Here is a 26261-nt window from a genome sequence, read left to right as displayed (position 1 = left end):
ACTTAGGGTATAATGGTGTTGAATGCTGAGCTGTAATCAATAAACAGCAACTTGACCTAGATATTACAATCGCAAACACAAGAAAATCTGCAGATGCTGGAAATTCAAGCAACACACACATTTTGTGTGTGTGTTGCTAGGTATTACAATTGTTGGCGATTCAAAGTCGAGTGGAGAGCCAGTGAGATTGCAACTACTGTAGACCTATTGTGACAATAGGCAAATTGCAGCAAGTCCAGTTCTTTGCTTAATCAGGAGTTGTTCCTGGCTGTGACAAACTTCTCAAATCACTTCATAAACACAAAATACTCTGCAGATGCTGGGGTCAAAGCAACACTCACAACACGCTGGAGGAATTCAGCAGGTCAGGCAGTATCCGTGGAAACGATCAGTCAACGTTTCAGGCCGGAACCCTTCATCAGGACTGAAAAGGGGAAGGGCAGAGGCCCTACCTTCTTTATATGCTGAGTTCCTCCAGCGTGTTGTGAGTATTGCTTCTCAAATCACTTCATCACAGTAGATGCGAGTGCAACTGGGCAATAGTCATTGAACCAGCTCACCCTGATCTTCTTGCGTACTGGTATGATTGTTGCCCTTTTGAAGCAGGCGGGAACCTCCAACTGCTGCAGTGAGAGAGTAGTCTCATCTTCCTTCGATTGAAAGACAAAAGCCCTAACTCACTCAACGCCCTCATAAGACATGCTCTCTAGTGCCGGAAGCATCCTGTTAAATTTCCTCTGCACGCTCTTTAAAGCTTCCACATCCTTCCTACAATGAGGCAACCAGAACCGGACACAGGACTCCAAGTATAGTTTAACCAGGATTTTATAGAATTTGCAAGTTGCAATGGCAGAGAATATGGCAACTGCTGTTCATTTCTGCAATTCCCAAAATGTTCTCTGTGACATTAGAAACAGAATGGCATATAATTTCATCAATTTAGTATCTTCATTAGTCAAAATTTAACTGGGGAAGGCCACCTTAGCTGCCATATTTTACGAGTCCACGGCAGACTTTGTACCTAACTAAAGCTGTGAATACCAAAACTCTCCCTTTGATCTAATGCCATATTTCAACTAGTCACGGTCATCAAGGAATATGAAAGTTGAAGTCAAGACATGTTTCAGGAAATGCAATTAATTGAATTAAACAGTCTCCATAGGCCATTTTAGACAGATTCTATAAGGCTGCAAATTGACAATCAGAGAGTGTGATAGCAAAATGGATTCATTCAAGGTAAAACATATATGGAAGTTCCAGTATGCCACAAAAACAGTAAGTATCTTACGTGTCAGTCATCGATCAAGTGACAATCAAAATTTGTAATAATAAAACAGGATCTAGGGCTTTCCTGGTGTAAATAATTAACAAGCTCTTCTCAGGATTCAAGCTGGGTACAGGTATCAATTGTAACCAAAGTTTCAATAACAAACTCTGCCATCTTCTTCAGGGATGATGCCCGGGCAAGTCTAGTCTGGTGGTATTTATTCATTGTAATACTAAGTTATCCAACAGGATGAAAGAAAGCAGTACAAAATACCTAAATTTCTAAACGTTAGTGTTAAACTAGTTTTTAAATGAAGTATCTTCATTTAAGAGTTGAACTTAACTCAGGAAATGTGAGTTAAAGATTCTCTTACCCAGTCCAATGCCGCTGTTATCCAAGAGGTAGCTTAAATGATCAAACATGGCTCTTTGATTTTGACGACTGATGCGACAGAAATAGCACAAGAATCGGCAGCAGTTTGTCACCATTCTGGGGAACCGTATCTCCTATAAAAAATAGGACAATGGAACTATAATGAACATTTATTACTGTAAAAAAAAGTCCATTCCTGCTCTTGAAGTCATAAGGAAAATCAAAACCCAACGATGGTAGGGAAGCTACTAGAGAGGATTCTTAGGGATAGGATTCATGAACATTTCGAAAATCATGATGTAATTAGGGACATTCAGCGTGATTTTGTGCAGGGCAACACATCTTACAAACTTGAAGTTTTTCAGGGAGGTGGAGGTGTAGATTTTATCCACGTGGATTTTAGTGACATGTTTATCAAGGCCCCTAATCATATGTTCACTCAGAAAATTAAAATGGATGCCGATTTGACCATTTGGATTCAGAATTGGTGCAGAAGATGTTGACCAGGATGCTGCCTGGATTTGAGGGCACAGGTTATAAGGAGAAACTGGACAAACTTGGGTTGTTTCTTCTGGAACGCTGATGGTTAAGAAGAGACTTTCATATGGACATGCAAGACATAATCAGAGTAGACAGCTAGGACCATTTTCCCAATAGAGGACATGCATTTAAGGTGAGTGGTAAGTTCAAAGAGAACTGCTTTAAACTCAGAGAGTGGTGGATGACTGGCACGTGCTGTCATGAGTGGTAGTGGAGGCAATAGAGACATTTAGTAGGGTATTAGCTAGACACATGAAAGGGCATTTAATTACTAGTCTCATTAGTTCTGCACAATACCTAGTACCAGAGTGTCCATTCCTGTGCTGTACTGTTCCATGTTCTGCTGTGCTATTCTGAACCTTTATAAAGTTCTGGTTAGGCCAGACAGTGTACTATGTTTAATTCTGGTCAACACATTTTAGGAAGGATGATATCCAATTGAGGTTTACCAGAATGATTCCATGAATGAACAATTTTTACCAGGTTACAGAAGTTGGAAAAACTACATACAATATTTTTTCCCTTTTAAATAAAAAGATAGAAATCTGCAAGATTTATAGCATGTTCAGATTAGGTTAGAAAAGCTGTTTTAATTAGCTGATTCGAGAATTTAAAGTTTTAAGAGATGTAACTAGAAGGCAAAAGAAAAAAATCTTGGTCCAGAACCCATGGCCTACTAGTTTTTGGGTTTTGGGTACAGTATTTGATCCTCCACAATATTCCGCATGAGAGTTTAAACTGGAGGTGGAAGTGTTTTTTTTTTACGAGGTCGAGTAGCGAGCTCGACATCAACCCGGCACAGATGGAGAGCGTGCTCGGGAGCCGTCTGTCACTGGATCGAACTCGGGAACCTCCGTTCTCGAGCCCAGTGCTGATCTCACTGTGCCACCAGCCGACCTTAGAAGATCAATCAATATGAAAGGAAATTGAATGGCAGAGAGGAAATAAACTGACACGATTAGAAGTCAGAGCCTGGAATGGCTCTGAATGGAACTCATTGCTGTGCTCTATAGAAAGATCAATTCTATTTACACTCAGTGGCCACTTCATTAGGAACACCTGCTCATTAATGTAAACGTCAAATCAGCCAATCATGTGGGAGCAACTCAACACATAAAAGCAGGTGGACATTGTCACAAGGTTCAGTTATTACTCAGACCAAACTGCTGATCTCCTGGGATTTTCATGCACAACAGTCTCTGGAGTTTACAGAGCATGGCATGAAAAACAAACAAAAAACATCCAGTGAGTGGCAATTCTGTGGACGAAGAAGCCTTATTAACGAGAGAGGAGAATGGCCAGGCTGGTTCAAGTTGACAAGAAGGCGACAATAACTCAAATAACCGAATGCTACAACAATGGTGTGCGGAAGAGCATCTTTGAATGCATAACAGATTGAACTTTAAGGTGGATGGGCTATAGCAGCAAAAGACACCAAACATACACTCATTATAAACGTAAATAATAAACTGGCCACTGAATGTATTTATTCATATATTCTTATCATTGAATGCTATGAAATATGACAAAACATGAATGAGATATAAAGCAACTGACTCAGCTTCTAAAATAATATGCAATTCAGTTCAGAACTCAGGTTAAAAACACACAATTACCTTGGTGTCACCACCACCCAACACGTTCACCATTACTTCCATAACAGTTTCGTGCATGCCTAGAGCACGCATCAAGTTTGGATGCTGATAGAAGACTTTATTGTTCATGATGTTTCTGGAAAACAATGAAAATGCTTATATATCTTTTCATTTAGCTTTTGTAAGAATGTACTAATATTACAATATTAGTATCACAGCATATTTTAAACATTGATTTATTGGATAGTATCACTCTATTGTCAAATTCATAACCTTATTTTAATTGTAATATAAAAGCTATTTCGAGTTGCTGTCATGCCTGTCCGTGCCTGTGCCATTTTTTTTAGCATTTTCCCTTTTTTCATGAGGCTGAGTTGCTAGCCTGACGGATAGAAAGTGTGCAAGGAGCCAGCTGAATTTGAACCCAGCACCATTCACCTCGAAGGCCAGTGCTGATGCCACTAAGCCACCGACCAGTTTATTACTAGTTAGTTGAAGCCCATTCTCAGTGATAACGGTTTCACCAGGGTTAAAATTCTTCTTATGGCGATGCTTTCCTTGGCCTTGATTTTGGTGAATGACTTCAATTAACTGAATTTTTGGGCTGCATTTTACGATCATTTTCAGTTAGTTGATTTAGCAGATTCTGGGTATCAACAGGAAATAGAATCAGGTATAAGATCCTTTAACTTGGTGTCCTAAAAAATCTGTTTTATTACAAGGAAAAAAATTAAATCCATGGGAAGACTCCACAACTGAAGTGCTGAGGTACAGAAAATAGCTGTAATCTGCCTCTAGTCGCCATAAATAAATTCCTTGCACAAAACTATCCACCTAGGCAACTGGTAGATGCTGCCTTACAGCTCCAATGGCCTGAACTTGATCGTGACCTCGAGTGCTGTTGAGGTGGAGTTTGCACATTCTCCCTGTGATTGCCTGGGTTTCCTCCGCACCCCCCGGTCTCCCTCCACATCTCAAACGTGTGCAGGTTGTTAGGTTAATTTGGTACTGTAAATTACCCTTAGTGTGGAGGCAAGAGGGAAAATTTGGGAAGATGGTGGGAAAGCCAGGAGAATAAAAATGGGATTAGTGTATGATTAAAGTGATTGAGCACAGGCTTAATGGTCTGTTTTCATATCAAAACATTGGTCACCACACTATAGGAAGGATATGATCACATTACAGAGGGTGTGGAGGAGATTTATCAGGACGTTGCCTGGGATGGAACCATTCAGTTATGAGGAAAGACTTGGAAGGTTGTGTTTGATTTCCTTGGAACATAGGACGCTGGTGGGTGGCGGGGGGAGAGTGCTGTTTGTGGTATAGTACAAAATTATGAAGGGTCTAAATAGGATATATAGTAGGAAATATCTTATCATAGCAGGCGACTTGTCTCAGTGGATCAAAAACTGGCTTACCTATAGAATACAGAAGGTAGTGGCAGATGGGTCTTTTCTGGATGGAAGGCTATGACTAGGGGTGTTATTAAGGGGTACTGGGACCACTGTAAATGAGTAGAATGAAAAAGAATGAGCCAGATGATACAAAGATTATTGGTGTTGTGGATTGCTCAGACGATTGTCAAAGGATACAGCATGATATAGGTCAATTGCAGATATGGACAGAGAGATGGCAAATGGAATGAATCCAGCCAATTGTAAATTATTACACTTTGGAATTCAAATGTAAAGTGATAGCAAGGCCTTTAATAATATTGATGAACGGAAGGATCTTGGGATCCAGGTAAGTAATTCTGTAAAATTAATCAAGGTGTTGAGTCCAAGAGGAAGGGTGTTGTTATGTTGCAGCTTTATAAAACTCTGATCAAGCAGTTTCTGGGGTATTGCAATCAACTCTAGTCGTCCCTTTGTAGGAAGGAAGAGCGGAGTAGATTTAGCATGATGTTGCCTAGTTTGGAGGACGTGCTGTGAGGAGAGGTTGGACAAATGGGAGTTGTTTTCTCTGAAGCAGTAGAGGCTGAGGAGAGTTTGTAAAATTACATTCTATTATATAAAATTATAAAATAGACAGCCAGTATCTTTTTCCTCAGGACGGAAATATCTAGCCCTAAAGGCATGTATTTAAAGTGACAGGGGCAAAGTACAAAGAAGATGTGTGAAGCAGCATGTTTTTTCACACAGAATTTTAAAAGCCTGGCACTGCCAGGGTCAGTGGTAGAGGAAGAAAGCATGGGAGTATTTAAGAGACTTACTTACATGAATATGCAGAAAAAAAGAATGATATGGTCAAAGGGTTAATTAACTATTGATTTAATTAGTTTGTCACTAAATCATGGGCTGACGGGCCTGTCCTGTGCATTACTGTTCGATGTTCCTTAACAGGAATATCAATAAACAGGGGATATGGATTAAGGTGAGGAGTAAGAGGACTCTGAAGAAAATATTTTTCATCCAGAGGGGGCTACAATCTGGAGCACATTGTCTGAGAAGTAAGTGGTGAAGGCAGGTATATCACTGAAAATGGATACAAAAGAGTTTTTAAACCACCAAGGCATAAAGCTCTACACACCAACTGCTGGTAAGTGGGATCTGGATAAATGGGTACTTGGTAGGTATGGACATGGTGGCCACAAGGCCTTTCTGTGTGCTGTATTATCTCTGACTCCTTACCATGCCATGGATTTCAGAAAGAAATAAAAAGTAAATTAATTTTAATAGAATACAACAGAATCAAGACTTAGATTCAGATCAAAACCAGAACTGTTCATCTGGAACAGAGACCAAAACGTCTCTTCCTTGGCTCCTCAAAAACTCTAGATTCTGTCATATCATTTAATGTAGTATTGGATCAGCTGTTTCAAAGCTATGGTCTGCATGAAAAAGACAGTACAAGGTGACCGCCAACTACTGCTTCCTTCTGCGGTGGTTATGACATGTGAAAGCATCTGGTGCTCCCGGTGCGGCCTCCTCTGCATTGGTGAAACCCGACGCAGATTGGTGGACCGCTTCGTTGAGCACCTCCACTCCGTCTGCCAAAACAGACAGGATCTCCCAGTAGCCACCCACTTCAACTCTGCTTCCCACTCCCATTCAGATATGTCCATACATGGCCTCCTCTACTGCCATGATGAGGCTAAACTCAGGTTGGAGGAGCAACACCTCATATACCGTCTGGGTAGTCTCCAGCCCCTTGGTATGAACATAGAATTCTCCAACTTCCGGTAATTCCCTCCCCCTCCCTTCCCCATCCCTATGTCACTCTGCCCCCTCCTCCAGCTGCCTACCTCCTCCCTCTTGGTTCTGCCTCCTTCTACTACCCATTGTGTTTTCCCCTATTCTTTCTTCACCTTTCCTGCCTATCACCTCCCTGCCTCCCCTCCCCCACCCCTTTATCTTTCCCCTTACTGGTTTTTCACCTGGAACCTACCAGCCTTCTCCTTCCCACCCTCCCCCCACCCTCTTTATAGGGCCTCTGCCCCTTCCCTCTACAGTCCTGACGAAGGGTTCCGGCCCGAAACGTCGACCAATCTTTTCCATGGATGCTGCCCGACCTGCTGAGTTCCTCCAGCGTGTTGTGAGTGTTGACATGTGAAAGGTTCTTCTGGATATTTACAGGGAGGGAGCAGAGGGGTAGGGAGGTAGGTTCACTGAGAAGGAGTTCTATAAAGGTGACATTAAAGCGTCCCAGGAAATCCCCTCAAAGTTAACAGTGGGACACCTTTACCACTTTTCTTTGCCCGATAGCCAACCAGATAACAGACTGTCATTCTGTTAGTAGAAAGCGAGAGCTGGAAAACAAGACCTAACACAGGAAGATAAGGAGGAGGGATCAGAGGTCTTAGTTAGCGATCATATGGAGATCAATATACATCATAAAAAGGGTAGAGTCAGAGTTCACAAGATCACAAGACAAAGGAGCAGAAGTAGGCCATTCGGCCCATTGAGTCTGCTCCACCATGAGCTATACTATTCTCCCATCTAGTTCCAATTTCTGGCTTTTTCCCCATATCCTTTGATACCCTGACTAATTAGATACCTATCAATCTCCTCCTTAAACACCCTCAATGATCGGGCCTCCACAGCTGTATGTGGCAACGAATTCCATAGATCCACGATCCTCTGGCTAAACAACGAATTCCATAGATCCATGACCCTCTGGCTAAAATGATTTGGACCCATAACAGCACAGAAACAGACCCTTCAGCTCAACTGGTCCTTCCTGACCAAGATCCCCCATCTAAGCCGGTCCCATTTGCCAGCATTTAGCCCATCAGCCACTTAAACTTTTCCTTTCTGTGTACCTGCCTGTACCTGCATCAACCACCTCATCTGGCCGCTCATTCCATATACATACAGCCTTTTGTGTAAAAATGTAGCTCCTCAAGTTTCTAATAAATCTACGCCCTCAAGTTCTTGATAACTTAACTCTGGGGGAAAAAGTGGGCACATTCACCATATCTATGCTTCTCATGATTTTATACACCTCTATAAGATCACCTCTCAGTCCCCTACACTCTAAGGAATAAAGTCCTAGTCTGTCTAAACATCCTTACATTTTTTTCTGCACTCTTACTAGTTTAATAACTTACTTCCTATAGCAGAGAGACCAAAGCTGAACATAATACTCCAAGTGTGGCCTCACCTCATATAACTGCACACAACCTCCCAACTTTTATACTCAATGCCCTGACTTATGAAGAGCAGTGTGGTAAAAGCCTTCTTCACCATCCTATCTACCTGTGACTCCACTTTCAGTAAATCATGTACCAAGGTCCCTCTCTGTTCTATAACACTCACAGGGCCCTGCCCTTCATTGTAAAATTTCTACCTGGATTTGACTTTAAAATGCAACACTGCCTTTGCCATTCCTCAACCACATGCTCAGTTGATCAAGATCCCCCTTAAATTTTTGTTAAATTTCTTCATTGTCCACTGTACCCTGTATTTTAGTGTCATCTGCAAACTTATTAATCATGTTCGTCGAAGCGTTCGGCAGAGATGGCACTCGGTACTCGGTGTTGGAGGGCTGATCGGAGCTCGAAGTTTTCGGACAACTCAGAGTCGGACTGTGGTCGGGCATGGCAGGGAGAGTTTACTTCCTTCTCCCGTCTGCGTGAGATGTGGGACTTTCGAGAGACTTTGAACTTTTTTACTGTGCTATGGCCTGTTCTTCATCAAGTTATGGTATTGTTGCACTGTTGTAACTATACGTTATAATTATGCGGTTTTGTTAGTTTTTCAGTCTCGGTCTGTCCTGTGTTTTGTGATATCACACTGGAGCAATATTGTATGATTTCTTAATGCATGCATTACTAAATGACAATAAAAGAGGACTGCGTGTCCTCAATAATCTATAATCTAATTTAATCATTGATATAGATGACAAAGAACAATGGGCCCAGCACCAATCCCCTGAGGTGGACCACTGCTCGTAGGCCTGCAGTCCTAGCAGCAACTTTCTATCATTACCCTCTGCTTTCTACCATCAAGCCTATTCTATATCCACTTAGCCAGCTTCCTCGTATTCCACACCATCCTACCTTCCAGGGCAGCCTACAATTTGGAACCTTAAAGGCTTACTGGTCTATATCAACCATGTCTACCATTCTGCCTTCATCAATTTTCTTGTTCATATCATCAAAAACTTCAACCATGTTCATAAGACATGATCTTTCATGCACAAAGCCGCACTGTCTACCCCTACTAGCCCAAGTATTTCTAGATACACATGTATCTTATCTCCCAAAATCCTTTTAGGTAACTTACCTACCATAAATGTTATACTTAATGGCCTAAAATTCCCAGATTTTTCTTGGTCATCCTTCTTAAAGGTTCAACATTTGCTAACCTCCTGTCTACCAGTACCCCACCTGGGGCTAACAAGGAGGCAAGTATCTCAGCCTGGGCTCCCACAATTTCATCTCAAGCCCCCCACAGTGTTTTGGATAAAAACAGAGGAGAAATATAAATACTAAGAATCTTGTCCATTTCCTCTGGCTCCACTCAAAGGTGTCCCCTAGGTCTTTAAGAGGCCCTACTCTGTCTAGTCACACTTTCAGCCTTAATATAAACACAATCTCTTTGGATTTTCCTTAATCTTCTCTGCCAAAATTATCTATTGCCCCATTAATCCTCTCCTGATTTCCTTCTTGAGTACATTTTTGTATCCCTTATTGTCCTCCAGGGATTCCAGCTGATTATATTGATTCATGCTTCCTTCTTTTTCCTAGCCAGGGCCTCAATATCCCTTGCCATCCAGGATTCCAAACTCCTACCAGCCTTGCCCTACACTTTAACAGGAACATGCAGAGTTTGAAGTCTCACTATCTCCCCTTGCCTGCAAAGAGTCAACTCCAATCAACCTTTGCAAGCTGCTGGCTCATACTATCAAATATCACCTTGGTCAATTTAGAATCTGTGGACCAGTTCAATCTCTTTTCATAGATAATGAGGACAGCTAGAGACATTTTTCTGCGGTATAACTTTAAGGTGTTTGGAGAAATGTGTGGGGAGGTGGGCAATATTCCCTCTAATTTGTCATGACCAGTGTGTTCAAAAGTCTTGTGCTATGCAATTTTTTGCCCAGTGACAAGAACATGTGTACATTATATTTTATATATAGAGGTACTCATTTTAACAGCTAGCAAAACACGGTCAATAAGAACTTTGATCTCCTCTGTGTTTGATCATTTACACTCTTGTTCATTTGCACTCTCACAAAACATACATAGCAGGTCTGTAATGGGTAATGGAGGATTTTCTCAGTGGAGCACTTGTAGACTGTCCATATATGATTTGCTTGCTAAATGGTTCTTTGAAATGTCAAGTTTCCAAATATCACTCCATTTCTTCCCATTTGCAATTTCTTTAGCAACTTTTGCATCATGGCAATACACGCAGGTAACACCAGTTTCTATATTGCACATAAACATTTCTCATAGCTGCATGTTCCTGACCTCATGAGCTCTAGGTGTAGCAGTTTCTTCTGTTTCATTACGCCATTCCGCTTTAAATGAACTAGCAGTTCTTTTGTGCTTCACGCCCTTTGCTTCTTTGGAATTTAACACAGTGAATCAATAGTTTCTTCAATAAAATCAGTATAAATAAGCCAGTGTTAAAATTTGCAGACAAATCATCACAGATGCCACGTTGTCAACACCGTCCGCATTGGGAACCGGAAAAGGAAATGTGATTGTGTGACAACCTTTTGTGCGCAGTTTAGATTCCTTCGTGTGCAAGTAGCAAAAGATGTCTGCGTGCGCACACCTCAGAGGGAACATGAGTCAAGAGATAGGTTTTTTCTCAAACACAGAGTGATAGGTGCTTGGGCCAGTGGTGCTGGGACAGGCAGTACATTAGGGACATTTTGAAGACACTTAGGCACATGGATGAATGAAAATTGGAGGGTAATTTGAGCAGGAAGGGTTAGATAAAGGGAAGAGTGGGTACAAGGTCAGCGCAACTTGTACTGTGCTATACTGTTCTATTTTATAACTGATACAACTATGGTCACAAAAAATAGCTTGCTTGCTCGCTATCATAGGAAAGCAAAATCCGTCTGCAGAGATCCCCACCACCCAGGTCAGGCTCTCTTCTCGCTGCTGCCATCAGGTAGAAGGTACAAGAGCCTCAGGACTCGCACCACCACATTCAACAACAGTTACTACCCCTCAACCATTAGGCTCTTGAACAAAAGGGGATAACTAGACTCACTTGCTCCATATCTGAAATGTTCCCACAGCCATTGATCTCACTTTAAAGACTCTTTATCTCGTGTTCTCATTATTTATTGCTATTTATTTTTATTTGCACTTGCATAGTTTGTTGTCTTCTGCACTCTGGTTGATCTTTCATTGATCCTGTTATAGTTACTATTCTATAGATCTACTGAGTATTCCCATAGGAAAATGAACTAGGGTTGTATATGGTGATATATATGTACTTTGATAATAAAATTTACTTGGAACTTGAACTTTCCTTATGCATTATGATGCAGAGGCAAGGCATTTGGCCGACTGATGGTCTGTCAGTTCCAACTAGAGCAAGCCCATCAATCCTAACCCTACCCCTCCACCCTTCTTATTTCCTTCATACATCCATCATCTTCCCTCTCGTTTCCTCTGCCACATTTGCATTACAGGAATAAATAAGCCAGCTTGTATTGGGGGACGACGTCTTTGGGGAGTGGTTTGAAACCATTGCACCTGGTGGAGGCGCAGGGAAAACATGCAAAGAACACACAGATAGTACAGGTGGTCAGGATCAAGCCCGAATCCTTGGAGCTGCAAGGGAGCAGCACTGACAGCCCAGCACCATACATGGAAGGTGCATTTTAGAGGAAGCAAGATGAGGGAGAAGACATTAGAGATTATTGGAATTCAAAGAGCTTTAATGGAGCAGTTCAAAGGGAGCTCAAATAGTTCCTGGATGGTACCGAAGGACTAACGCAAGTCTGCTTAATTCTTGTTAACAATTTCTTGATACATACCCAATACTCTGGATCATAAGCCTCTCTTCTTCTGGACCCATCTGGACAATGAGAAGTGAGCGAATCTGACCCAGACATTCCAGCAAGTTCATAGTGTCCTCCACAGATGTAGCATTAATGATATAGGCCTTTGGCATAGCACGGATAAGTTCACCAATGCCATCGTACTGTCGATGCAGCAAGCTGAACATTAGCCGCACAAGTTCTGGATTTTGGATGAAGGCTTCCTGAGCCCAATGAACAACTGTGTGAGAAATCAGCTCCTGCAATGTACCTATAACAGAAATTGTGCAAATCATATGTCATCCATGATCACACAAATTCATGCAAACGTTTAGAGGACAAGACATTAAAGACAGTATTTTCATTCAAAGACATGCTAATTTTATAAACTACTAGGTAGCAATGTTGACAATTTCAGTTCTGTCCCACTTTGACTTGATAATATAGACATAGTGACATAGCAACAATACTAGTGCCTTACAGCTCCAGGTAGAATTCTGACCGTGGGTGCCACCTGTGTGGAATTTGCACATTTTCCTTAAGGATTTCTTTTCAAGTTTCTGGTTTTCTCCCACATTCTAAAGATGTACTAGTAGGTCAATTGGCCAACGTTAAATTAGCCGCTTATGTAGGTGGCTGTTCAAAGAATTGTGGAAGTTGATGGGCAAGTGAGAGAAATTGGTTACAGGGCAATGAATAGGAGAAAAGGAATCGATGGGATTGCCTTCATCAGGCTGGGCATTCAGTATAGGAGTTGGGACACTATATTACAGATGTGCTAGTCATTGGTAGAGCCACACTTGAATTATTATGTGCCACTTTGGTACAGGAAACACATGGTTAAACTGGAAATAGCAGAGAGAGAGATTTACCTGGATGTTATGAGAACGAGAGGGCCTGCGTTATAGGGAGAGGTTGGCCAGACTACAAATTTTTAACTTGAAACTTAGGAGATTGAATGGCAACTTTATAAGAGTATTTAAAATTTTGAGAGGCATAGATAAAGGTGAATGGTAACAGTCTTTTCCTCAGAGTAGGGGGAATCCAAAACTTGGGGCATGTGCTTTGGTGAGAGGGAAAGATTCAAAAAGGGCCTGAGGGACAACTTTATCCACACAGAGGGTGGTAAGTATGTAGAAGCTGCTGCCAGAAGTGGATGAGGCAGGTACAGTAGAATCACTTGGACAAATATGTGGAGGGGCAGGGCATAGAAGGCAGGAGATTGGGTCTAGCTGGGTGGTTGTATTGGGTTGGTTGGGCCAAAGGACTATTATTGATGTTGTATTGCTATATGACTCTATAACTGGTGACAGTGATGAATAACTAAACAACGTTAGGTAAAAGTGTGAATGATAGGTAGTGTCCAGGAATCATACGATATAAAAAACAGGTCGTACAACCCACCATGTCCATGCTGAATATTGTCCTGTCTATACTAATCCATTTACCAGCACATCATTCATAGCTTTCTGAGCCTTGGCAATTCAGTCATTGATCAGGTAGTGCTTTCCAAACTACAACCACCCTCTCTGGGTGACAAAAAAAATCTTCCTCAGATCCCCTTTAAATCCCATCATAAATCTATACCCTCTTGTCTTGAGTATCTCTGGCATGGAGAAAATCTTCTAACTATCTAACCTACCCATGCTTCTTAAATCTTGTAAATGTCTATTAGGTACCCTCTTAGGCTCCTTTGCTCCAGGGAAAACAAATCAGCCCATGAAGACTCTTCTCATCACTGGACACATGTTGGTGAATCTCCTCTACACTCTCCCCACTATAATCACATCTTTTGTGTAATGTGGTGACCAGAAAGGCACAAAATACTCAATCTCTTCCCCAACCAGTGTCTTATAAATGTGTAGCATGATCTCCCAGCTCTATACTCTGTGCAACGGCTAATGGAGTAACTGCATGTGTCACCTTCACCATCTGCCATCTTCAGGGAACTTTGCATTTGTACCAAGGTCTCCTTGGTGCTCAATAAACTCTACAGCCCTATCATTCATAGTACGTCCCTCCCTTATTAGATGCCTAAATTCATCACCTTATGTTTATTTGCCATTGGCCTGCCCAGTTTACCAGCTAATCTCCTAATGTCTGCAGGCAGATGTCTTTCTCATCATAAAAACCATCACCAATTTTTGTGTCATTTGCAAATTTAAGTATACTTCATGGATTCACAAAGTTGTTAATTGTGACTGATTAGTTCCTGCTTTCCTTGTCCCTCTGAAATTTTTCCACAAACTCCCAACTTCCAACTAGACCATAATTACCATAATAAGACATAGAAGCAGAATTAGGCCACTTAGCCCATCGAGTCTGCTCCATCACTCCATCATGGCTGATTTATTATCCTTCTCAACCCCTTCTGCTTTCTCACCATAACCTTGATGCCCTGACGAAACAAGAACCTATCAACCTCCACTTTAAACATACTCTATGACTTGGCCTTTCTTGAAAAAAGGTATAACATTTGCCATCTATCAAGCATTTGGCACTTCACTTGTGGCCAGTGGTTTCAGTACCTCCGATGGGCTGCAAAAATCTGCACCATGACCTTCCATAGCAGGCTGGTAAATATCTCATCAGATGCTGGTAATTCATGCTCCTATACACTATTCTCCTCCTTTTTGATCTTAATAAGCTTCAGAAATTCAACAATGTAAATGAAGTCTCCAGTTACAGTGCTTCCTCCCCCTTAGTGAATGCAATTTGGAAGTTTGGACACATTCATGTAAAAGCTTGTCATGTCCATGTCCTCAGGCACACAGCTAATTTTTTTTGCTATTAAAAACCCTACTCTTTCTTTGCTTACTCTTCTTGTTTTTAATAAACTTCTTAAAATGTCTTGGGATTTTCTTTACCCTATTTGCCAGTGATATTTTGTTGCCCCTCTCTATTTTCCTAATTTCTTTAGTATCCTCCAAAATCAACGGAAACAACGACACAATTCCATTCTTTCTTTAGCAAACTGATAAACATCTAGGTGGGCGGCACCATAGCTTAGTGGTTAGCACAACGCTTTACAGTACTGGGGACCCATGTTCAATTCCCGCCACTGCCTGTAAGGAGTTTGTACATTTTCCCCGTGACCTTGTGGGGTTTCCTTTGGATGATCTGGTTTCCTCCCACAGTCCAAAGACGTACTGGCTAGTAGGTTAATTAGTCTTTGTAAATTGTCCCGTGATTAGGCTAGATTTAATCAGGGGATTGCTGGGCACCATGGCTCGAAGAGCCTACTCCGTTACTCAATAAATAAATAAATATAATCTTCAGTAAGCAAACCACAGACAGAACGTTTCAGGAGATAAGGAATATAACAAAACAAAAAGGATGTATAATCTATGTTAATTGGATAATTCAGGTGAGAACTGACTGTTGGAAACAAAGATGGAAAGTGAATAATTAAATAGGACAAGCAAAGAGAGAATACAAGAATAGCATAGAGTGAACCTAAGAGTCTTCTTTTAGTATGTAAATACTAAGTAGGTCACGAGAGGAGGGGCGAGGCTGATTAGCAACCAAGCGATTTATGTATATTGGCCACAGTTGAAATATTTAGAGAGGTCTATAATTATTTACCATGGGGATAATGTCAAAATATGAAAGGTAAATTTATTTAAAAATGTAAATCTACACAGGACAGGTCAGAAACAATACTTTCCTCAACTAGGGTGTCACAATCCCAAATTAGGCCATTCAGCACAAATGTACGAATTTGTTTGCCCATTCCTCTGCCCAACTTTCTAGCTGATCCATCTCCTCAGTTAGCCTTAGACAGCCTTCTTCTTCTATAATGGCTTACTTTGCATCTAAATGTCTAATACCAGATAGCATGAATTGAAGGTGAGGGGGGTTAGGTTCAAGAGGGATGTGAGGAGTAAGTTTTTTTACTCAGAGGGCGGTGGATGCTGGAATGCGCTGCCTGGTATGGTAATAGAGGCTTTTAAGAGATGTTTGGATAGACATATGAATATAAGGAAAATGGAGGGATATGGACATGGTGTAGGTAGGAGGGATTAGTGTTTGGGTGTTTTTGATTTATTTTTTAGCTGGTTCGGCACAACATTGTGGGCCAAATGGCCAGTCCCTCTGCTGTAGTGTTCTATGTTCTATACTTAAGAAGGACTACAAGGACAAGCCAAGGAAGTACAGGCCAGTCGTATTCAGTACTTTGACTGACAAAAGTAAGCATGCCATGCAACTTCTGTTAAGTCACCTTGTCTGCCAGTGTTGCCAACTTTGGGAGCTATGTACCTGTAACCATCAGTGTCCCTGTTCTATAACACTCCCCATTTCCTGTGCAAGTCCTTCCCTGGTTTAAACTGACCAAAATGCAAGACTTCACCCTTGTCCAAAATAAATTCCATCTGCCATTCCTTGGCCCACTTTCCCAAAAGATTTAAATCCTGCCCGCTATACAATCAATTTTAAAGTACCCCAAAGTGGCAACACAGGATATAACGGGATGTAGACCCGTTGTAGATGTGGGTGGAGTCATGGTAGATGGAGTTTACTTCAGCCAACTGTGAGGTGTTGCACTAATGGAAAGGGACAGCACACTGTTAATGGCAGGACCTTTAACAGTGTTGATGTAAGGATGCCCAGTGCTCCCTGAAAGCCACTGTATGAGCTAACAAGGTGATAGAGAAGGCAAATGATATGCTTGCTCTTATTAGCTGAGGTGTTAAGTTCAACAGTAAGGAAGCTATATTGCAGCTTTATAAACCTCTGGTTAGGCCACAACTGGAGTACTGCATTCAGCTCTAGCCATCCCATCATAGGAAGGGTGTGAAGGTTTTGGAGAGGGTGCAGAAGAGGTTTACCAGGACACTGCCTAAATCAGAGGGCGTGTGATATGAGGAGAGATTGGACAAATGTGATCTTTTCCTCTGGATTGACAGAGGCTCAGGGGGACCTAATACATGTTTGTAAGTTTATGAGAGGCGGAGATTAAGAGTGGATAGCCGGAATCTTATTCTCCAGGGTGAAAATGTCTACTACTGGGGATAAGTTCGAAGCAAATGTATGGAGCAAGTTGCGAGTGCTGGGTGCCTGTAATGTTCTGCTTTGGTGACAGTGGAGGAAACTACGATACAGGAATTTAAGAAGTTCTTAGGTAGGTACATGAATCTGCAGAGAATGGAGGGATACAGACAACGTCCGGGCAGAAGGGATTAGTTTAGTTTGGCTCACGGGCCTGTTCCTGTACTGTACTATTTTATGCTCTATAATATCATGGAATATTTCCATTTGACTAGAGATCAAAGGAAGATAATGCGTTATCATCAGCATGACCTACTAATCACATAGTTCCAAAATAAAATACCAGGCCTAGAAATTCAATTGCACAATGTTCTTTTTTTAATCTCATGCATCTGAAAATGATTTTGTCCAGACAAATATGTTAACTAGTTGCATTCACATGACTCATGAAACCTCTGATGTGATTCACCTTTGTCACATCAGAATACTTTCTGCACCGTGGCACATCTGAGTGTCTTAGTTCTCTGCGCAATTACTGGAGGGTCTTAACCATATTGTCTTGGGGTTGCCAGTCATTGGGCAATCCTAGGGCACCGTGTTCTCAGTCCCAGAGAATTTAACCTTGAGGACTGCAAGTGAGTAAGTTACTTACATCACAAGAGGCTGATCTTCCTCCCTTCCTTCATGACGGCTCCCTAATCCTCTTCACAAATGCTGGTTTTCTCCCTTTTCCAACTAAAAAACCCTTCCAAGTACTGGTACTCACTCCCCAAATTCCCACTAGCCAGCCACCACCAGTCTCCTTGCCACAACACGTTTGTGCCAATCTGGTGCACAAATATGTTGTGGCAATCTTGTGCACTTAAAATATGCACACATTCCTTGATTTTAGTTGCAGGGACTTGGTTAATAAGTTAAAATTCCATTCTGAAAAAGAATTAAATGCAATAAGTGTTCCTCCTGTATATTCTTCATTACTGTGCGTTTTTCTCATCACAAAAAACAGTACTATCTACGTGACCCCATGCCTATTCAAATATTTTTACATACCAAATCAGTTCACCGCAGAGGGACTCAAGGCAGCTTAGCCTTTGAAAGAGCAGAACTATTTTTTACTGCTGGAATGTCCTAAGCAGCTGCAATTTGAGCTCTGTGGGGAGTGCTTTTAATGAAGTATCTTGGTTTACTCCACGTAACATTTTATACAGCACCGCTATGTTAGTCCAGCTGACAGCATTAATCACACACACAACAGCTGCAAGGACAGTAAACATACAGGGTGTGGGATTTACAATTTGATCTGTATTCTGTAATATTAGCTGGAAATGATGCAACCTTGTGAATTCTTCCCACTTAACCAACTGCTTTCAAGAATTACAATGAAAAAGTACTGATCCTATTCAGAAGCTGGTATTGCTTTATCTGCTAATGGACTTTGCTGTAGTCAATTTCCCAATAATGTAACAGATTGAAAGTAAAATTTATAGCAGAACAAAACAGATTCTCAAGATTCATGATCTTGGAAAAGCAAAGGGTCGAAATCAAAGTTGACCTTGATTTTAAGCACTAAGCTACAGGACGAACACAGAACATTAAAGTACCGGAACAGGCCCTTTAGCCCAGGATGTCTGTGCCAACTTACACTGCTCATAAGCCTGTGCGTGGTCTATATCCCTTCCCTGTTCATATGCTGAAGTAGTTTTTAAACTACCTCACCTGCTTCCACTACCTCCCTTGGCAGTGCACTCCAGACACTTAAACACTGTGTAAAAAAAGTTTGCCACAATAAATCTCCTCTAAACTTTTCCCTTCTCACATTAAATCTCAGGTATTTGACATTTCCATCCCGTGGAAAAGGGCTTGATATCTAACCTATCTTATCCCTCTTATAACTTCATAAACTTCTATCAGGTCACCCCCCCCTCCCCCTCCAGCCTCCAGCACTTCAAAAAAGACAATCCAAGTTTGTCAACCTTTCCTTATAGATAACACTCTCTAACCCAGGCAACATTCTGGTGAACCTCTTCGGCACCCTCTACAAAAAGGATGTGGAGGTTTTGGAAAGTAGTGATCCTTAATTGTAACAATACTCCAAATGTAGCCTAACCAAAATTTTATGCTGCCACAACACGACTTCCTGACTTTTATATTAAATCCCTGACCAATGGACACTAGTATACCTCACACCTACTTTACATCCCTATCTATCCATGTTGACGGCTTCATGGAACTGTGGGGTCTTTCTTTAAGATCCCTCAGTGCTTCTTAAGGGTCCTGAAACTTCTGTATATTTTCCTCTTACATTTGGCCTCCCAGTCACAATAACACCCATCCAAAACTACTCTCGGTCTTTAATGGGCCAAGTCAGTTTTGAATCCAGTCTACCAAGTCACCATGGATCTCACATGGTTTAAACTTTTGGATCAGCCTGCCCTCAGGAAACTTGTCAAAAAATTTTAATGAGGTCCATGTGGACAACATCCATTGCCCTAATCTTACCAATCATTTTCATCACATCTTCAAAAAACTCAATCCAGTTTGATAAAACAATCTCCCATGCACAAAGCTATACTGACCATCCCAAATAATACTGTTTTTCTAGATGTGAGTAGATCATATCCCTAAGAATCTTCTCCAATAATTTTTCTACCACTGATGTAACGCTCACCGGCCCAAAATTTCCTCGCTTGTCTCTATTGCCCTTCTTAAAGGAACAACATTGATTTTGCTTCAGCCGGCTTTGGGACCACATCTGACTACAGGACTCTGTCATAGCTCCAGCAATTTCCATTGTTGTCTGGGCACTTATCCATCTTCACGTGCCCCAATAGCTCTGTGCCTCATTCTCTCTGAGGATATCTTTTATCCTTTATAGTCACAGGTGAGGTCCCAAAAGGCAGCTGAAGAGCCAAGGTTGTCCCTTTAAGAAAGGCAATAGAGACAAACTAAGAAACTATAGGCTGATGAGTTTTATATTAGTGATAGAGAAATTACTGGAGAAGATTTTTAGAAACAGAACCTGGCTCCAAAAATAAACACCCTCCTTGCCCTTATGTGGTCTTACCCTCTGGTGAAGCTGATTTTCCATTTACAATGAGATGCAAGATTCTCTTATGAATTAGTGCATGCATACTTGAATTACTTGTGCAAGGTCAATAGAATTTTGAATCTGACGAGACACTGGAAAATCCTTGGCATCAACGTTAAAAGGATATGTGAGAGGGTAGAGAGCTGCACACTGTGGGTGAACCTAACGTGCCAGGGACAGAGAATAGCAGGAAATTGAGACAGTTAACATGTAGATAGGTATCTGCTCAATAGTCAGTCAAATTCACTGAGTGGCAGGTGTACAAATGACAAACAGAAGGAAGCAGCTATCATTTACATCGCCATGGGAAGTAAGGTGTTTATTACACCTGCTTCTTTGAGCACAGAAGAAAACTTTATAATTTTGCCTAAAGGGGAAAGCCAAGACTCCACCAGTCCTTTCTCAAAGTCCTAATGATATCATCCTATCTAACAGGCATATTTAGAACAGGATCCCAGTTCCTTCATTTCAGCTCTTTGCAATTGAAAATTAACTTTTTCCTTCCTGAAGAAATACATGAAACACATGATAACTACAATTTCCTGACATTTTGCTTATTCAAGGACTAACCCAGCTCCATTGACAAGATTTCAATGTTCTTCACGAAGTAACAATGCATTCAACACAGACAACTACACGAGTAGAAAACATTTGCTCTTCTGAGTTGTCACATGCAGCAAAACTCCAATGAAAACTATTGCATCATTCAACAATCAGGATGGTTCACTATCTGGCTCACTCATTCTCATTCTAACTTTAAACTTACTGGGACTTTGTTCCCATTATTCTTTCAAGTTCAGCTGGACCCCATTCCCAAGCTCCCTTAAAACACCCAATCCCATGATTCCTGGTGTCTATTTCCACCTTCCCGATAAAACTAAAAGGTGGCCATATTTCAACATTCTCTTTAAATTCACCAGACACCCTCTTCAATGCTGAGAGAAAAAAAAATCTCATCTATCTTGAATGGGATGCTCTGACCCCACTGACCCCGACAAGAGGGAGCATCCTATCCACAATTTACTCTATCACCCTGGATCCTACATGCTTCAGTCAACTAGCTTTTCTCTTCTAAGCTCCAGTCCAGTCAATCCATTCTTTCCTTAGAAGACTACTTGCTCATCGCAGGTGGGAGATCTGAAGTAAATCTTTGCTGCACTGCTTCCAAAAACATTTACTTGCTTGAAAAAGTGAACAGTACTGCATGTAGTTCATTAGATGTTGACTTTCTAATGCTCTGAAGATCGCAAACATAATCTCCTCATTTTTGTACTCGCTTTCACTTGCAATGAACAATAAAATTTTGACAGCTTTCCCAATTGTTTGCTATGCCCGAAAATTACCCAATTTAGATCATGCATCAGGTCACTGATACCTGCTGAACCTTCTGAAATGGGAAGAACTATCTGAATAACGCAGAGAGCTTTGCTGTTCTCTTTAAAATAGCAGAAGCAGTGGGTTTATTCATTCTTTGGTTTGCCATCACAAAACAAGAATCTGATTGTTATAATAATTGTTTTAAGTTTCACTTCGCAAAACTTTCTTGAGCCATTCAGAAATCTTATAGAAAATTGGTACAGGTGATCTGAAAACTTTCTCTTTATATGAGAGAATCTTATATCAAAAAAATACTCACTTGGCGTCTTCTCTTCTTCAGCTGGAGATTCTTCAGTCTCATCTTTCTTCCTTAAGTTTCTTATTTTTTCAACAAGATTCAGTAAACGCCCTTTGAGTGAGGTATCCTTCTCTTCCTCTTCCTCATCCTCTTCTATTTGAATGCCTGTCAGGTAAAATAATTCTGTCTCAGAAGAGCTTGAAAATTCAGGTGTAGCTTCAAATTGTTACATTTTGAACCACTTGATATCATATTCAGTATCTGAAAAATGTTCTGAAGTCAGAAGAACTAATTTAGATTATAGTGAGACTGAGTAAAACTGAGCCATACTAGGCTGTTACTGAATCTAAGTCTTTGTTTACACAGCAAACCCCTTCTAGAGAGAGTCCAGAAGAATCCAAGAGAATCTCACTTTCCTGACATGATATTTCATGTTTCTTCAACACAAAGATAACAATAAACAATAACTACGGTTTCGATTAGTATAATCACCTATTTAACTTTAATATTTGGAATATAGTCTGGTAAATTTGCAGAATTACACATTTACAATGGCAACACATGTATCCCAACAAGCAGAATGCTTTGAATATTCAATACTGGTGTTGACACCCACAATATACCCCATTAGTTACAGTCCTGATTGATGGCTGCATGAATATTCAACTAACCAGAGGTTAAGTGACAAAACAGATTTGTCCTGAACTGTGTTTTATGCGGCAGGGATACACCTTTAACAATGTGCTAATTCCAAGTCGGTGCCACCAACTGAGGTATTGCGGGAGAAGGGACATCAGGATTTCGCGGCAGTGGATGCTGTGGGCAGATATGCAGCAGACTGCAACATATTAACAGCAACTGTTAGTTTCCCCTTTCACTGTGAATTGGGTGGCACCTTTCTGTCCTTTGTTAGAGAGAGAGTGAGAGAGCGAGAGAGAGAGAGAGAGAGAGAGAGAGAGAACCTGTGGCATGTCAAATTGTTGGGTAAACAATAGCTTTTGCTGCCTGCAGATCACGGTCTCTCTTTGGGTGCTTCACTATTGCTTGGTTGGTGGTGGGCGCTGACACTTCCCGCTGAATGGGTGGGGAAGGGGGAGGTTGATGGTTTGCTGTTGCTTGTTCAGGGGAGGGGGAGAGGGGGCTTTGGGGGTTCTAACATTTTTCTGACGTTCATTCTTTTGGGGTTCTGTTTATGTATACATTCTCTAATTATAAACAGAACCATTTGAACCATTTAATAGCAGATAGATTCATCTACTGTCCTGTGTTATGTAGTTTCAATGGGACAGTCTCAGAATGCCTCATACTCAAAGATTGGTTTAGACCATAAGACCACAAGCTATAGGAGCAGAATTAGGCCATTTGGCCCATCGCGTCTGCTCCACCATTTCAACATTGCTGATCCATTTTCCCTCTCAGCCCCAGTGTCCTGCCTTTTCCCTATATCACTTCAGGCCCTGACTAATCAGGAATTTATCAGCTTCTGCCTTAAAAATACTCAATAACTTGGCCTGCACAGATGTCTTTGGTAACAGTTTCTACAGATTCACTACTCTGGCCAACGAAATTCCTCCTCATCTCTGTGCTAAAAGGACACCCCTCCATTCTGAGGATGTGTCCTCTGGTTTTAGACTTCATCAACTTAGGAAACATCCTCTCCATATCCACTCTATTGAGGCCTTCCAACATTTGATAGGTTTCAATGAGGTCACCCTTCATTCTTCCGAATTCCGTGTGTAAAGGCCCAGAACTACCAGTTGACAACCCTTTCAATCCCGGAATCATTTTCGTGAACCTCCTTTGAACCCTCTTCAATGCTTGCTAGCACATCATTTCTAGCTAGAATGTTTCAGTTGGAAGTTAAATTGTGTACAGGTTTTATATCCTGAAGACTTTAGTTCTAGTTAACCCATAATTATGCTCTCCATAATTTCATCACACCCCAAACTGATCCTTAACAGACTACAGAAACATGAGAAATTCTGCAGTAGCTGGAAATCCAAAGCAACACACACAAAATGCTGGAGGAACTCAGAAGGTCAGGCAGCATCTATGGAAATGAATAAATAATCTACGTTTCGGGTTGAGACCACTCTTCAGGATTGGAAACTAAGAGGGAAGACGCCAAAATATAAAGATGGGGGAAATAGAACAAGGATAGCTAGAAGGTGATAGGAAAGGTAGAAAAAGTAAAAATTAACAGCATATGCAGAAGAACTATGGCATATTTCACTCATCATCAATTTAACCATACAGTAAGTACAAATATCAAGTTCCAGTCATGAAGATTTAAATACAGCTTTGCATTTAACAGCAATCAAGATATTGGTTATTTGCTTGGTTCAGCTGAGCACTGATGAAATGACCACCTGGTTATGATATTAAAATTTACAAGTTCATTTAGTTAAAAGATACTCTGCCGGAGTATTTATTGCAGACTGTAAGGGTATTGAATTTTATTTATAACCATTTATTCGACATTTTCATATGATGTAATTTGACCTTTCTGAATCCTTCTTATTAACTTAAAATATATGAGTAGAGGAGCGGAGTTGACGACGTCATTGAATGTGTTTGATTTAAGCTATTGGACCAGCCTTGTTTTGTTCCGTTTGCTTTTTTTTTGGGGTTTAGTATTTAGTTTCTTCTTTTTTTGTTTTTTTGGGGGGTTTTTCTTTGTATTTTTTTTATATTTCTTTTTTCTCTATGATTAATTATATTAAGAGTTTGGAAGTCTATTACACCTGTATTATTTGAAATTTTTTTGTATATGTTTATCAACAATAAGGTTATTCCAATCTCTCTGTATCAATATTGTTATTCTATTTATAATTTTGGAAAATTAATAAAGAGATTTAAAAAGAAAGAAAGAATTTTTTATTTTCATCACCTCATCAACAAAAAAATAGTTAAGGGCCACACAGGAGTGTAGCAAGTCGTGTTGCTGAACTCACAGCTTCAATGACCCAAACTTAATCCTGACCTCCATTGCCGACTTGAGTTTGTCCATCCTCACTGTGACCACTTGGGTTTCCTCCCGGTTCTCCAGTTTCTTCCCACTTCCCAAAGATGTATGGCTTGGTAGGTTAATTATCCTCTGTACTTTTGCTCCTTATGCACAGGTGAGCGATAGAGTGTGGGAGAAATGAATGGGAGTGTGGGAACAATCAAATGGGATCAGTGCTTGACAGTCAGAGTGAACTTGATGGATCGAGGGGTCTATTTCCACGTTGTTCTCCAAGTCTCTTTAACTATCATCTTCTATCACCTGGCTAAATACAGCCTGCAATTAAAGTCCAGCTCCACTGACTTTCTATATGTGGAAGGTGTGGCTATGGAAAGTCCCATGTTCATCTCTTTGTGGAACATGGTTTAGTTTCAGACCTACTCAGGCCCCTCCCTCAAGTATTTTTCCAGTGGATTGATAAGTACATTGGGACGACTTCCTGCACTTGCATACAACTTGAATGTTTTTTCCACTTTTACTGCTAACTTCCACCCTATTCTCACTTCTGCAGGGCTTATATCTAATCCTTCCTTTCCTTTTCTTGATCTTGCTTTCTTTATCTCAGGGGATAGTCTCACAACCAATATATACTTTCACAACTATTTCAGTTACATTGGTTCTAATGATGAGCCTTCTCGCAAAGATATCCTCCTTTTTCCTGAAAGTTGTCAACTACGCCTTCCATATTTTTCACACATGAAAATAAACTGTACTGTATACTAACAATAAAAACTTACAGAATTTTGACCTACCTGCCATACAAAATATGAAACTATGATACAAACCAAAGCATGTTGATTGTATTTTAAATCTTGGCAGAACATATTTAAACAATGGTGACAGATGTCTTTAATTTGGTTGTAAGTACACAGAATATTGCTAGATATTCAATTAATTACAATAGTGATTCTTGTATTTAAAATACATAGTATTTGAAGGGATCAGTTTTAGACAATGCCTATGCACGTACCACAGTGAGTGAGAAGCTTGCCATGGAAGTGGAGCAATACATCTCTCACTTTATCTGGGAGAGGGCAGATCTCTTCATCTGGCCCCAGTTTGAAATTCATGAGCATGTTAATCTGCAACAAATAACCACAACACAAAATGAGATAGGAATCTTAATATGTAATATGTAATAAATACTATATATATCAAAAACTGACAAATTCAAAGCACCAGATAAATTTAAAACTTAAAACATTAAAAATATTTTTTTCACTGCTTGTAATGATTCATCACAGCCCTCCATTTCCTTACGTATCTCATAATCCGAATCGGGTTTAATATCACTAGCCTACGTTGGGAAATTTGTTGTTATGTGGCAGCAGTACGTC

General features: G+C 40.7%; 1 protein-coding gene across 5 annotated transcripts in view; it reads right to left on the bottom strand.

Annotated features, from left to right (window-relative positions):
- The window catches only part of LOC140203840 (ryanodine receptor 1-like), a 575532-nt gene that overhangs the window by 332650 nt on the left and 216621 nt on the right, over positions 1-26261 (bottom strand). For all 5 annotated transcript variants that reach the window (XM_072269965.1, XM_072269967.1, XM_072269966.1 and 2 more), the window contains exons 37-41: positions 25895-26006; positions 21939-22082; positions 12223-12496; positions 3796-3910; positions 1641-1773 (exon numbers count right to left, since the gene is read on the bottom strand). In XM_072269965.1, coding sequence (XP_072126066.1) covers positions 1641-1773; positions 3796-3910; positions 12223-12496; positions 21939-22082; positions 25895-26006 — 778 coding nt within the window. The remainder of the gene's footprint in view (positions 1-1640; positions 1774-3795; positions 3911-12222; positions 12497-21938; positions 22083-25894; positions 26007-26261) is intronic.

Source organism: Mobula birostris, chromosome 10 (assembly GCF_030028105.1).
Source record: "Mobula birostris isolate sMobBir1 chromosome 10, sMobBir1.hap1, whole genome shotgun sequence".
Classification (NCBI taxonomy): domain Eukaryota; kingdom Metazoa; phylum Chordata; class Chondrichthyes; order Myliobatiformes; family Myliobatidae; genus Mobula; species Mobula birostris.
The sequence above is the reverse complement of the archived record's forward strand: the minus strand, read 5'-3'. Positions and strand labels throughout refer to the sequence as shown.